This window comes from Haemorhous mexicanus, chromosome 11 (genome assembly GCF_027477595.1).
Source record: "Haemorhous mexicanus isolate bHaeMex1 chromosome 11, bHaeMex1.pri, whole genome shotgun sequence".
Lineage (NCBI taxonomy): Eukaryota > Metazoa > Chordata > Aves > Passeriformes > Fringillidae > Haemorhous > Haemorhous mexicanus.
The window spans coordinates 9948965-9962698 of NC_082351.1; the positions used below are offsets into that span (position 1 = coordinate 9948965).

The window sequence follows — 13734 nt, forward strand, 5'->3', positions numbered from 1 at the left end:
TGGTCTCAGGGGTCTCTTCCAGCCCTCGGGTTCTGTGGTGTGCCGAGGTGTGAGCCCTGGCCGGGCCAGCAGCTCCACCGTGGCTGCCTGGGAGGCCGGCAGGCTGCCAGGGCGAGCGCACGCCCCTCGCTGCACTTCCTTGGGAAGCGGGATAAAAATAGGAGTGGCTTTGTTCTTGGGCCGTTCCCACGCCTGCCCGGCCCCAAGGATCCCCTCACCCCACCCTGACCCTGGGACAGTGCCTAGCCCAGGTGGGACTGCTCCCCCTGCACAAACCGGGGTGCACGGGGCTGGACCTGCCCGCGGTGCTGGACCTGCCCGGGGTGCTGCCTCCTCCCAGCCCTGCTGCATGTGTGTTGTATTGCACACGGATTCTTACACATGTGGGTGTGTTCACGGCTGCTCAGCCCCTGGAAGTTCCTAGGCACACAGGTAACCTCAGCTGGCTGCTGATCACCAGACACAAGGCTGGAAGCCTGCAGAATGCAGCCCTGACAAAATCTCTCCTGCTCCAGCCTCAGTGGTAAATCCACCCAGGAGCACCAGGCTTAGCCACCCCAGAGATTTACTGGGAGCAGGGACAAAGCACCCCCAAAAGGGGGGACTGTTTAGGGAACTGTTTGCTCCTGGTCTCTGTTCCTGCTCAGTTCGAAGCATTGCTGGCCCTGGTGCCACCTCCAGCCTGTCACAGTTCACCTCAGGGCCAGGTCCCAAAGGCAGCAGAGCTCTCAGGGCCCCTCTTGCTGCTCCCCCACCGTGGGCAGCCCAGCCCCTGCTCCGTGGGGCACAGGGGTCACTCGGGGCAGAGGGGTGCACGGGTCAATGCAGGCACTGCAGAACTCTGTAATCCAGGCCCTGAGCAATCACACTCCTGTCTCATTTCAGGCTTTTCACCCCGGTCCCTCCTTGTCTCTGCTTGCTGGCTGTTGTTCACCTGTGCCCCCCAGGCCTGCAATTATCCAGATCCACGTGCTTGGCTCCCATCTGGCCCCATAAATCAGCGCCACCCGCACCACTCCCCTCCCTGCAGAAAATGCCCCAGCCTGCCAGCCCCACCTCAGCTCTCCCATCCCAGGAGGTTGCAGGAGAGGTGGGACAGGGAGCAGGAGAAGAGGGCCAGGACCCCCAGCCTGTCTCCGTGGGATGGGGCAGTGCTGCCTGGGGAGCCGCTGCTGCAGCACAAACACACATAGGGAGGAGAGATGATATCACAACCTGGCTTTGTGTGAGCTATTTAGGGCCTTTTAATTATTATTATTATTATTATTATTTTTCTTTCCCGTTCCTCCAGCTCTGAACAATGCCCGTCCTGGCGGGGCCACAGTTCACACCATTGTGTGGGGCTGCCCTGCCTCAGGAAGGGGCAGATCTTTATCTCCCCGGGCTGAGTGAGTGAGCTCATGTCAGCTGAGGAAAGCAAGGAACACCTTGCTGGTAGCCTGGAGGTGCCCTCCATGCACCTACCCCCAACCCCTGTGTTTGGGGGTGGCCCTGGGTGCTGGTTTAGCTCCGCCAGGCAGCAGGAGCCCACCCAAACCAGCCATGTCCCACCCAGCCCTGCAGGGCCACCAACCAGCAGAAACCACGCCAGGTGTGGTGCAGCCCCCCAAACTCTGCTGGGGCTGCCTTCTGCCTGTCCCTGCTCCCACCTGAGCACCATGACAGCAGTGGCATTAGTGCCTCTCCCAGTGTTTACCCAGGAACAGGTCTAACCTGCCCGCAGCCGTTTGCTTTTCTCTCCAGCCCTGTCCAGCTCTAAAACTGTGGCTGTGGGGTGGAGAGAGGGGAAGTGGGGAGCTGCACCCAGGAACAGCTGGCACTGCTGAGTGTGTCCCAGTGCCAAGGGAAGGTAGGAAGGAGCTCTGTCCCTAAGGATATACCCTGGGTGGCACAGCACAGTTCTAGCTCTCCAGGCACAGAGGTGACAGAGCTCCTCCTGCACAAAAAGGCTTTTGGGATGATGCTGGCTTTCCCCCATACAAGCAGGCATCATCTTCCCCAGGCTCTGTGCTGGTGTGGAAAGAGCCTGGAGCCATCAACCGTCCCCCACAGCACCACACATGGCCCCAATACTCACAGAGGGATCCAGGCAGCATCTGGGTGACAGCATGGCCTGGGTGGCACCATGCCACTGTGCCCCAGCCCACCCAGGCACTATGGTCCCCACCTGCTACATCACCTGCAGGAGCAAGGGGGAGCCAATGTGTCCCACCTCACTGCCTGTTTGTGAGGTGACCCTGCAGCCCCTGAGGGTGACAGGGACCTGCCCATTCACTCTGGGCAGGGGGACCAGGCTGGCAGCACTGCAAGCCACCCAGCAGGTCAAGAGGCCCCAGCAGCAGCACAGGGAGCTGGTACCTGCCCACGGCTGCTCCACGTCCGTTCCCCTGCTCTCCCTAAGTGGCTGGTGCATGCCGGGGCACACGGTTCCTCTCACTGTGGGCTTTGGTTGTCCGCCCCTTCTTGGCCACGTCCACACCAGCCAGGACCAGCTTGGCCTGGGCCAGCTTGTTCTTGCGGTGGTGAGGACGGCTGCTGCACCAGAGGCGGGCGCAGTACTCCTCCACCCGCCGCGGGCTTTGGGAGCTGACCAGGTGCATGATGTCCTTGAACCAGCTCTTGGGAGCCTGTGGCACCAGCCGGGGCTCAGGGCACAGCAGGTGTGGGAGCTCGTCCCCTTGCCCCCGGGGGAAGGAGTGTGCCAGCTGCTCGCCAGGGATCACCCGCAGGGCAGTCTTGGCCACGGTCTGGGTGAAGCCGTGCTCCAGCGTTTTGCAGAAGTAGGTGCCGGCATCGTGCCGGTGCAGCCTGCGGAACAGCAGCCCCTGCTCTGTCTGCAGGATCCGCTCGTCCGTCTTCACCTGCGGGCCACCAGGGGGTTGGGAGGGTCCGGGGCTGGCCCCGTGTCCCTCCCGTGTCCCCGCAACGGGAGCGGGTGCTGGGAAGCCTCACCTCGTCCCGCTGCTCGTCAGGGGGCCTCTGGACAAACCACTGCACGCTGGCTTGCGGGGAGCGGGGCACGCACTCCAGGAAGGTGCTGTTGTCCTCTGCCCCATAAAGCACCTTCTCCTCAACACTCTCAAAATCATCCACTAGGGAAAAGACAGGCACAGACTCACAGGGAGGGCAGAGCCAGGCTTCCACCTGCCCAGGTGCCAGCCCCCCTTGGCCACTGTGTGGCTTCATCCCCTTCTCTCCCAGTGGCCAGCCCCAGCCCCAGCAGCACCCACCTTCTCTTGGGGCATGCCCTGGTCTCTGAGATGGGCAGATAAGGGTGCCCACGTGGAATGGCCACAAGCCCCTCTGTGTTCTAGGGCTGTGCATGTCAGGCCATCCTTGGGCACTGGGAGGAGCCCCTCAGCCCTGGGCCCCCAGACTCTCACCGGTCAGGTTCTGGTCCAGGCACTGGTGTGCAGGGTTGGTCTGGTGCGCATCCTGGCGGCGCTGGCGGCGCTTGCCGGGGGGCTGGTAGTGGGTGCAGGCAGTGCCATCCCAGGCACAGTAGGGATCCCTGGCCAGGCAGCACTCGGCACAAGCAGTGCCATAAGACTCACACTGGTGCAGCCGTACCTGAGCCACGCCTAGGCTGGAGCCCACGTAGAGTGTTTGCTGGGGGAACAGCACCAAGGTGGTGACATTGGCAACCCCCATGGGCTTGGCACCTGGGGGCCCAGCCAGGACACCCCAGGGCACATATGACATGGCTTTAGGAGGCCGGTGACCACAGCTGGACACCTGCCTGGTCCCCAGCCCTGTGACTGAGCCTGTGTACTGTACTCACACGCTTGACAGAGATCTCCATCTGGGTGATGGGCACAGGCATCTGTAGGGGAGGGGAGTGGATGTCAGGCTGGCATAATCCTCACCACAGACAGCCTGGCTCATCTAGAGCCACCAGGGCTTGGCAGAGCATCAGGAATGTAACCCCCAGCCAGCCTCTGCCCTCACAGCCCTGAGACCTTCCAGTGACCAACAATGCAGTGACAGCCCTGACCCTCCATCCCCATGTGTCCCCAACATGAGCCCATCCCACTGCCCCCTCCCTTCCAAGTGGGGCAGTAAATGTCACCTTAAAAACCTGCAGCTCCTCCAGGATGACTTCTTCAGTCACAGCTGAGCTTGTCTTCTGCATGACCACCACCTTCAGCACCGAGCCAGCATCTGAGGGCCGAGGAGGATGGAGGTGTGAGCACCCTGCATCTCACAGCCCAGGGGGGGCCCACTGGGACCCCCAGCTCTGCGGCTCCTTCTTGCACTCTGCTCCTCCTGCTCACCTGTGCCGAGGAAGAGGATGTCGTGCTGCCCGTCCTCGGCCTCCACCCTGTCCACCACGAGCTGGCGCAGCCGGTGGGGCAGGTCGGTCTTCACCAGGAGGGGCCGGCGGTGCCGGGGGAGCACGGGCTGGTGCATGAGGGGGTGGGTGCGGGCAAAGTGCAGCACCTCGTCGGGGAAGTCCTTGGTGGTGCCGTACTGCCGCCGGGGCTGGTTGGTGGTCTTGCTGGGACACTGCAGGGACAAGAGGGGACCAGCTCAGCCCAGCCACCCCAGCACCCATCACTCCTTCCCCCTCTATCGCCCCTCAGAGATGTCTTGGGTTCCTCTCTGCCTTCCAGTTTGGCATCCATCTCTTCCACCCCTTTGCCAGACCTTGGCAAAGCACCAGCTGACCTCTCCAGCAGGTGAGAAGATGGGCATGGCTCCATCACCACCCCAGAAAAGCAGCTGGAGGAGGGGAGGGACCTGGAGCTCCAGGGAGTCACTCACCACGCCCGGCCGTGGGTAGGGCACCCTGCCCTCGTAGGCACCCCACTGGTGATGGGGGCTCTCCCGGTGGGCAAAGGGCCCGTTGAAGACCTCCCGGATGTCAGCCATGCGGTACACACAGACAGCAGAGCCCCGGAAAACGTGGCTGCAAGGGGACAGAGAGTGGGTTGAGCAGAGCCATGCTTGTCACTGCTGGCAGCGGGGGCACCCACATCCCTAAAAGACATGGGGAGCAGTCAGCAACCCTTGGTGACAGTGACAGGGCAGGTCATGGGCAGCTGCAGCTGGATGTCCCCAGAGGCTGGAGCTGGACCACCCACCTGACAGTGCTGAAAAGGGCATAGATCTCTGGGCTCTTCCCATCCTTCGTCCTCAGCAAGAAGACATCCTCTAGAAATGAAAGCATGGGCTTTTTCCTGAAATCCAACTAAGTGACTAGCCCCAGTGAGATACAGCTCCATGCACTCCTTACCCAGCTCATCAAAGTAGGTGTCGATGCCACCAGGGCCGGGGACTGAGCACACCAACCGGGCCTTGTTGAAGGTACTCCACTTGTTGACCAGCACCCTCTGGCCACCAGCATCATTCTGCAGGGACAGGGAGTATCAGGGCCACTGCTGTGACTTGGTACATCCCTGTCCCCCACGGTCCCCACCAGCATCTTACCACGCAGACACGCCCCACACGGCTGACAATGGCGTGCTCCTTGCTGTCTGCCTCCACCACCTTCTCCGTAAAGAAGAAGTAGGCTTTGTCATTGTCCCTGTCATCGTTGTCTGGGATCAAGTGGGCTGCCACAAATTTGGGATCTGCAAGCAAGAGCCGCTCATGTCAGGTGGGGAGAGAGGGCACGGCCACCACCTCCAGAGCCCCAGTCCATGCTGGGGCTTGGTGCCAGCCAGCACCACCCCCAGACCTTGCTGCCCTGGTGCCTGTCCCTGCTCTTAGCTGGCATGGGGGATGCTGCACCATGGCCACAGATGCTCTGGCCACCATAAGGTTCATGGTCCCTGGCATTAGCCCTGCTGGGGGAGATGGAGGGGCAGAGGGAAGCTGTTACCGTGCAGTAAGCGCTGGTCCACCTCTGTGCGCAGGGCGGAGCGGGTCCCCATGCTGCGGAAAACACCGGGATCGCGCCCCAGGAAATCTGCTGTGAGACCGGCGTACAGCTCCCCACCTGCAAACACACCCAGCTGGCTGCCACGGGGACCGTCCCTGGGACACCCCCCAGAGGTTCCCACATCCTGAGGAAGACAACCCACCGATGACAGTGCTGGCGAAAGCGCGGCTGGGCTCGTGCGGGCACCTGCCCCGGCCGCTCTCCACGCTGGCAGGGTCCAGGCTGAAGGTGTGCTGGGGAGAGGAGCAGGCAGGTGAGCCCTGGGCCATGCAGTGGCCAGCTCTGCTCCCTGCCCAACCTGCACCTCACTCAGTGCACCCAAAGGACCATCTGGAAGCAGCATCCACACTTTTTGAGGCAAGACTGATCCCATGAGGGTGCACAGCAGCTGAAGGGGACCCACCAGCCTGGTTGCTTGCCTGTCTGCCTGGTCAGAGTCATCATGGCACAGACAGGGCTCCTGCTGCCCAGACAGGGCCAGGCTGTGGGGAGGGCTCTGAGGGGTATCCTGCATTCCACCCCAGCCAACCTGATTTATGAGCAGTGAGCTGGAGAGGAGAAAATGGCATCCCCACCTCAGCCCCAGCCAGGACACCAGCCTCTGGGGACACATCTATAAAAGGGGATCCCAGGCCAGAGATGTGGGAAAGCTGGACAGGGAGTAGCAGAAGGACAAAGGGACAACAGGGAGCTGGTTTCTGACACTCTTCCCCCACCAGTATTTAGGTTAGAGCAAACTGCACATTCAGCATCCCCGTGGAGCCCCAAGGCCTCTCAGGAGAGAGGCAGGCACTAGGTACCTACATTCCAGGGCTGCCCTGCTGGGGATGCTGCCCTACCTCACCACGGTGCCCCACGTAGACGAAGGTGCACATGGGGTGGAAGGCGCCTGTCCCGCAGGCCAGCAGGTGTGTCCGGTTGTAGGGATGCAGCACACGGACATAGTTGGCACAGTCAGTCTGAGGGGACAGCAGGGAGAGGAAAGGTTACTGGGTATTGGTGTTTTGCCCACCCCAGCTCCCTGCCTCTGCCTGGGGCCCTGCCACAGTGGGTGAGCCCCAGCCCTGGCTCCCTGGGCTCCACCCAGGTTCCCTGCCTCCAGCCTGGTGCCAGGGATCTGGGGTGGCAGCTTGTGCCCACTGACAGGGCTTGTATGGACTTCATCTGGGTGGGCCCCAGCCCACTGCAAAACAACAGGGCTTTTTACTGGTCCTCCTGCTGCCCAGAGCATCCCAGGGGAACTACACAGGATCCAGCTGCCACCTGGGCATCTCCTGCCCACAGGCACCTGTGCACTCACCCTGTGGCACAGTCCACGCTGGCCAGGGGAGTAATGTCACCTGCCCTGCAAGCTGCAAACCCTGCCCCAAACCCCTGGCGCCCAGGACGTGACCAGATGCAGGGACATCCTTCCCCGTCATGTTCCTACTTACGCCAGGGATGAAACAAAAGGAGGAAACAGTGGAGACACAGACAGAGACCCACAGGCATCCTGGGCTGCCTCCAGAACAGCCCTGGTCGCTGCCGTCTGGAATTGTCCCCTTCTCTGAGGGACGGCAGCAATGACATTCCCAGGGCTGGAGACCTGCCACCTCTGACTTTGTGCATTTTCTCCTGGCAGTTCCCACTGGAAAAGGGCTCCCATCCTTCTCCACCATTAGCTTGGCAGCACCCCCTGGCCAGCACCAGCCCTGCCTGCCCTCCATTGTCCCCTCCACAGCAGGATGCGAGGCCCCTCCTCTGCTGGGAACACCACTGCCCAGCCGCCCCGGGGGCTCCCAGCCTCCTGCTGTTTATTTTCCCTTCGCAAAGAGCCTCTAAAATAGCAAGGGAAAAAAAATGTATGTTCAAGAATAATAAGAAGTTGAGCCTGCCCTGGCTTGGATCTGTCGGTGAGAGCTGGTAAAATAAACACAGAGAGCAGAACAGGGACTCCTGGGAGCAATCTGTCTGGGCCAGGGGAGCCTTGGGGACTTTCTCCCCGCCACAGCCCTGTTTCATATCGGGGCAGGGGGATGCAAAGAGGGGTAAGGTTTAGGGAACAAGGTCACCAAACCTGGGAGAGTTACAGATTTCCCACCATCGGGGACAGCCAGGATGGGCCAGGCAGTGTTGCTGGGGTCTGGAGCACAGCATAGGGGTTTGGGTCCCTCCAAGCTCCTGTCCCAGAGCCCAGCTATCCCTGCCTGCTGCAGCCACACTGGGACACACTGGCCTCCACTCTGTGGCCATAGGGCTGAGCACAGCAACTAAGGATTTCCAGAGCCTGGAGCAAGCCTATTGAGTGGCCAGGACTGGCCACAGATTCCCTGCCTCAGTTTCCCTCTTGCACGAGGTTTAACTGGCCCCTGAGCCCCAGGTGACATGGCACAGGTCCAACATGGGGGAGCCATCTGTCACAAGGGGACCCATCTGGCACCCCCCAGCTCACAGCAGAGCACACATGGGGAGAGACTCACCCCTGGGTCCTTCCCCTTCTGAAAACACTCCTCCGTCTGCCTAGGGTGGGGTGGCCAATAGATCTGGAACACAAAGGGTCTGTTGGAGCAGGGAGGGGGAACAGCAGGCACCCAGCCTTGCAAATCCACATCCCCAGGCTGCCAATGGCAAGCAGATAGAGAGAGGGACAGAGAGAGGTAGAGAGAGAGACCACAGCTCCCTGGAGCCCACCCAGCCCGGGACTCCCACCCTACAACCCCGAGCAGCACCCTTCCTCCTGGACAGATGCATCCTGGCAGTCACAGCCCACAGCTGGGCTGGATTTGGGTGGTCATGCTGGGAATGGCTGGAGCTGGCCTGGAAGGGGGTGGGCTTGTGGATGGCCTGGGGAAAGGGTGCCCAGGGGACAGCAGGAGTGATGGAGTCCATGTCCCCCACAGCCTTTAGCAGCTCTTGGACCAAGGGCAGCTTGGGTACACAAGCCCTTGACCCCACTGAAGTGACCCAGCTCGCTGAGGGGCACTTCATTTCCTCCTCCTCTCTCCTCAGCTAGAAACAGCCCAGAGCCGTGTTTGAAAACAAAAAGTCAAAGCGGAGAGGGTGAAATAGGAGGGGAGCCAGCACCATCATTCTGGTCCATCACCTCTCCCACCAAGGAACCAGGAGAGATTTGGGAGCACTGCCAGGTGAACCCTGGCACAACTTCTTGCAGTGATGGATCCCTTTAACTGCTTGTCTGTGCAGGCTTTCAGCTGGATATTTGGCCTGTGAAGGGAATGCCCAGATGGGGATGGGCATCCCTCGATCTCCCAATGGCAGTTTTTCAGAGCAGTGGGGTCCAAAACAATGCTCAGTGCCCAGCTCACTGGTGAGCTGCACCACCAGTCTTCTAGGCTGATGATCATGACTATTTGCCAGCTAATTTCCCTCCAGCCACCACAGCCAGCCTGCCCTTGCCAGGCACTACAAGTTTACAGAATAATTTCGAGGCACTTGAGATGAGGTCATCCCCAGGGCAGGCCTTGTTGCAGAGTGACTTTGCCTGGCTCAGTTGGACACTGACAGGTCCACAGGGGGCCAGGGTGGGGACAAACATCCCAGATGCTCAGCAGCACCCAGCTCACCTCTTTGGCATCTGCACTGGCCCCGTCCAGGAGCAGGGAGTAGAGCACATCCTTGCCCCCGAGGAAGAGCCGGTCACGGTACTCATCCAGGTAGAGGGAGCGGAAGCCCAGGGAGCCGCGGTGGCCAAAGAAGAGGACGGAGCGGTTGGAGCCTAAAAGCTCTGCCAGGAAGAGATGAAAGCATCAGCAGAAGCCAACCCAGCCCCAAGGGTTCCTCTGAGCTGCTGCTTCTGAGTATCATGGAGCTGTCCTGGAGTCAGCAGAGCTGCTCACAGCCACTCCAGACTGCAGCATGTCTCCATCCCTTCCTGGAGGCATGGACATCCCAGCCTCAACCTGGCTGGAGTGCTGTTCTCCCTGCCAGCCAAGGACAAAGCTGCACAGCCAACAATCAGCAGCAGGGTCCCAGGAAAGGTTCCCAGCCCCAGAATGGTTTGGCTGAACCACTCCCACTGTGGCCGTGCCACAGCAAGTGGGGCAGTGCCATCAGCCCCAGGCTGGGATGGTGGCGAGACCGGACACGGGGTGGGTGGAAAGCAGGTCCTGTCCCTGCTGGGTGCCAGCCAAGGACACAATAGCAGGCACCCAGCCAGTGCCATGGGGAAACTGCCACACAAAGCCCACTGCTGCCAGGGCCACCAGAACTCACCAACAGGATGGCTTCCTCCATGGCACACACAAGGTACTTGGGGAGAGGCACCAGCATGGGGGTATCCCAGGGATGGACAGGCTGCATCCCTGGGATGGACATCACATCCCAAACAACAGGATCTGACAGTCAAAGCCCCCAGAGCAAGTCCAAGCCTGAATCTCATGCAATGCCTCACAGTTACGATGACATGAGGGCAGTGGCTCGATTGGTTTCCAGTAGGAAATTACTTTCAGGGTCATCGAGCCAGCACAGTGGTGCCCACAGAGCTGCCACAGCTGCCAGAGGGAATGGCTCAGCTTCACAGGGCTCTGAGAACCCATCCCGACCCCAGGCCAGGCCATTGTGCCTGCCAGACAGAGAAGGGGAGGACAAAGCACCATTGATGAGCACAGCTCTGTCCCCAAACACCCTCCAGCCCGGAAGACTGCCAGCCACTGCAGCTGACCCCAGGGAAAAACCCAGCCCGAGCATCTCCCACACATGTCCCCAGAAGAGGGAAGCTGGTGCTGGGACAAACCCAGTCACCACAGGTCAGGACACTGGGCTACCAAGTCCTGCTCTTGCTGGGGGGACATTTGTCACTTCCAGCAAGGAGGTGGCCAGCAACATAATTCCCATTTTGGTGGGAAATGCCTCTTCTAGGCCCTGCAAGGGAGACAAGGTCCGTCCCCAGCAGGGGACAACAGACTCCTTCACCCCACCACACACCCTATCCCTGCTCAAGGGCAGTCCCAGTGCCCCAACTGGTGATGCCAGTGGCACGGGGGATACAGCCCCAGTGGCTCCATCCTCATCGGAAAGAGCCCTGTGCTTGCAAGCAGAACTGGCTGCAGGCAGTGGTGGTCCCTCCACCCAGTCTGGCACCCTCCTCCCTGTGTCCTTCCAGCATCATGTCCTCCCATATTGCTGGGTCCAGCCCAGGAAAACGCTGTCGTCTCCTTCTATTCTTGCCCAGCAATAACATTTTCCCAGCTCAAAACAACACTGGCAAAGTCGGCAGGCTCCTTTTATTGTTTCAGGCAAGGCTTCCCCTTCTCCCCCAGACCTGGTGGATTCCTCCTGCGCCTCGGGTTACACTGGCTCAGGGCACCTTCCCCTCCAAGTCCCCAGGGAACAGCCCTTTGCCGTGCCTCATCCATCCCTGGACACCTTCACCCCAGGGTGGGGGTCCCTCGGGAGGGACAGCAAAGAGCACAGGGCAATCAATGTTTCTGATCCTCACAATAGCAAAATGCTCTTTCCCTCTCACATGAGCCACTGCTGGAAGTTGAAACAAAAGGAAAAGTGTGGCTGGAAGTGTGAGGGAGAGCTGGGTACACGGCCACTACTGCACCCACAGCACAAAGCCTGTCCCTGTCACCCCGCAAAGTCCCTCACAGCCAGAGCCAGCAGCCACACAGAGCCCCGGTCGAGGAGCTCTGCACAAACAGTTTCAGCTCACCACGGTTTTAATTTCAGAGACTCTAATGTCTTTAATTGAAATTTTCTTTTTTTTTTCTTCCCCCGGGGAGAAGGCGGTGGCAGAATTTGTTTCATGGGAAATTTCAGTTGCTGTTTCCAATTTGGAAAACGAATGGAATAATCAGCTTAAGGAAAGAAAAAAAGAAAAAGAAGCTTCCAAAGGTGGCTCACTCTCCGTGGGAGGCTGAGGAGCTTCCACCCCGCCCTGGGCAGCTCCTCGCACCTGGGAAACGGCCCTGCACGGCTGGACTTTGTGCTGGAGTGGATCAGACACTGAGCCAGACACTGAGCCCCACGATTCACCCCTGCTGAGACCCCAGATCTCCTCACCCTGCTGCCAAGGCCAACCTGAGGACACCAGGTTGCATCACAGGGCAGAGCCATGAGCCATGCTGGGCTCCCAGGATGAGGGGATGGGCGGCACTTGTGCCTCAGTTTCCCGTTCAACAGGGAGGCAGCCCTGCGGTCACCTGCTGTGCCCCAGGACAGATCAAGGGATGCAAAAAACCCGGGAACCCCAAACCCAGGCAGCAGAGGAGCAACTTTCCCTGGCACTGCAGCTCCCGAGGCTCTGGAAGTGCTAGCTGTCCAGATCTTTCCCCCTTCTGGGAAGGAAGGGGGAAGATATACATTATGCAATTTATTTTATGCTGAATTTTTTACAGCAGGTTCATTGCTTTGAGGCCGGGAGGAGATTGGGGCGCCCCAGGCTCTGTCAGGTTTGGCTGGAGCAGCCGATGGATTAGGCTGGCAGAGCGGGGGATGCGGCGAGCCAGAGCAGGATCACAAGGAGAGTTTTAATTAAAACCGAGCACTGCCCCCGCACCCCCGAGGGGCCCCGGCACCCCGGCACCCGCACCCCAGCGCGACGGGGCTCGGAGGGTGCACCGGGACCCCCCCACGCAGCCGGGGGCAGGATGCTGAGCACCCACCCCGCCGGGGGACCACCCGCGCACCGCAGCACCCACCCGGCACACGAGCCAAAGCCTGCCGGGGCCAGAACGCCGCCGTGCCTCAGTTTCCCTGCACGCCGCGTGGGAGACGATCCCCCGTGGGCAGCGGCGGGCCTGGCGCGGAGCCCGGCGGCACATCCCCTGTCCCCTGTCCCCGTCACCCCGCTCCTCTCCTCCTCCTCCTCCTCCTCGGGGGGCCCCTACGTCCCGCGTGGGGAGCGGAGGGTGCAGAGCAGCCACCCACGAAACCCCAGCCCGGCTCGAGCCCCCAGCACAATTTTCCCACCAACCGCACCAAAACCCCGCACTTGGGTGCAGCGCCCGCAGCCGAGGCTCCCCAGCTCCCCACACGGTCCCAGAAGGGGGCACCCTGAGGACACCCCTCCCTGGACAGCCCCCCTTCCCCGGCCCGCAGCAGGTGCCCCCGGCCCGGCTCACCGCGGTAGGACAGGCGCAGCCGGGGCAGGCTGTGCCCCGCTGCCCAGAGCCAGCACAGCGACAGCGACACCGCCACCGCTGCCCGCATCCCGACGCCGCGCCCTCGGCCCTCGGTGGCACCGAGCTTTTATGGGGCCGACATCCGACCGCCCCCGGCCCGCCCCGGCCCGCCCCGGCCCGGCCCCGCCAAACCCCATCCCCGGGCGGCGGGGATGCGCGGGGGGACGGCCCCATCTCCCGGGGGGATCCTGACAGCTCTGCACACCCCGAAGTGTCTCCTGCCAGCAACGCTTTAGACCTTACTGCAGTCCCCTTCCCCAGAAGTGACCCTGCCAGCACCTCGGGCTCATCGCTGAGGATGGGGAGCAAGGCAGGGAAGCTCTGGTCCCCCAGCCTGCACTGCTGGAGGAGTAGGAGAGGGCATACAGACCTGCCCCCCGGGAAGGATGCTCGGCGTGCTGTGATCTCCCAGCATCAGCAAACACACGGCTGGTCCCATCTCAGTGCCAGGCAAGCTGGGGACAGCAGGGCAGCTGGGGAAGGGGACTGAGTAGGGCCGAGGGGGGGCATAGGGTGCCACAGGTAGCCCTGGCACAACGACAGGGCAGGGGAAAGCAAAGGTTCCAATACCCTGGGCAAGGATCCTGGCCAGCAAAGACCCCACGGTACCCACCCCACTCCCATGCCATCCTCCCCCAGGGATGCTGGGTCACTGGTGTGGTTGTATGACACCTCAGAGAATCCACGCTGGCTTCCCCTGGGAGCCTCATCACACAGCGTGTC

General features: G+C 61.3%; 1 protein-coding gene across 2 annotated transcripts; it reads right to left on the reverse strand.

Annotated features, from left to right (window-relative positions):
* Positions 1 to 1220: 1220 nt before the first annotated feature.
* On the reverse strand, positions 1221 to 13085 carry SEMA3G (semaphorin 3G). Of its 2 annotated transcripts, XM_059856335.1 has the most exons (17): positions 12952 to 13085; positions 9448 to 9608; positions 8344 to 8406; positions 6724 to 6843; positions 6027 to 6117; positions 5825 to 5941; positions 5431 to 5573; positions 5237 to 5351; positions 5085 to 5154; positions 4765 to 4909; positions 4275 to 4506; positions 4070 to 4161; positions 3782 to 3823; positions 3384 to 3609; positions 2953 to 3092; positions 2359 to 2861; positions 1221 to 2179 (listed from the first exon to the last, which is right to left on the reverse strand). In XM_059856335.1, the coding sequence occupies exons 1-16, from the start codon at positions 13037 to 13039 to the stop codon at positions 2397 to 2399; spliced, it is 2310 nt and encodes a 769-aa protein (XP_059712318.1). In that variant the 5' UTR covers positions 13040 to 13085; the 3' UTR covers positions 1221 to 2179; positions 2359 to 2396. The 2 variants fall into 2 exon arrangements, with proteins under 2 accessions (XP_059712318.1, XP_059712317.1); XM_059856334.1 differs by having other exon boundaries at positions 1221 to 2861.
* Positions 13086 to 13734: the final 649 nt, after the last annotated feature.

Coding starts and splice junctions, on each gene's coding strand:
- SEMA3G (XM_059856335.1), bottom strand. CDS start 13,039: ATGCGGGCAGCGGTGGCGGTGTCGCTGTCGCTGTGCTGGCTCTGGGCA. Junction 8,407..9,447: donor CCAGTGCAGATGCCAAAGAG/GTGAGCTGGGTG, acceptor TTTGTGTTCCAG/ATCTATTGGCCACCCCACCC. Junction 4,507..4,764: donor CCTACCCACGGCCGGGCGTG/GTGAGTGACTCC, acceptor TTGTCCCTGCAG/TGTCCCAGCAAGACCACCAA.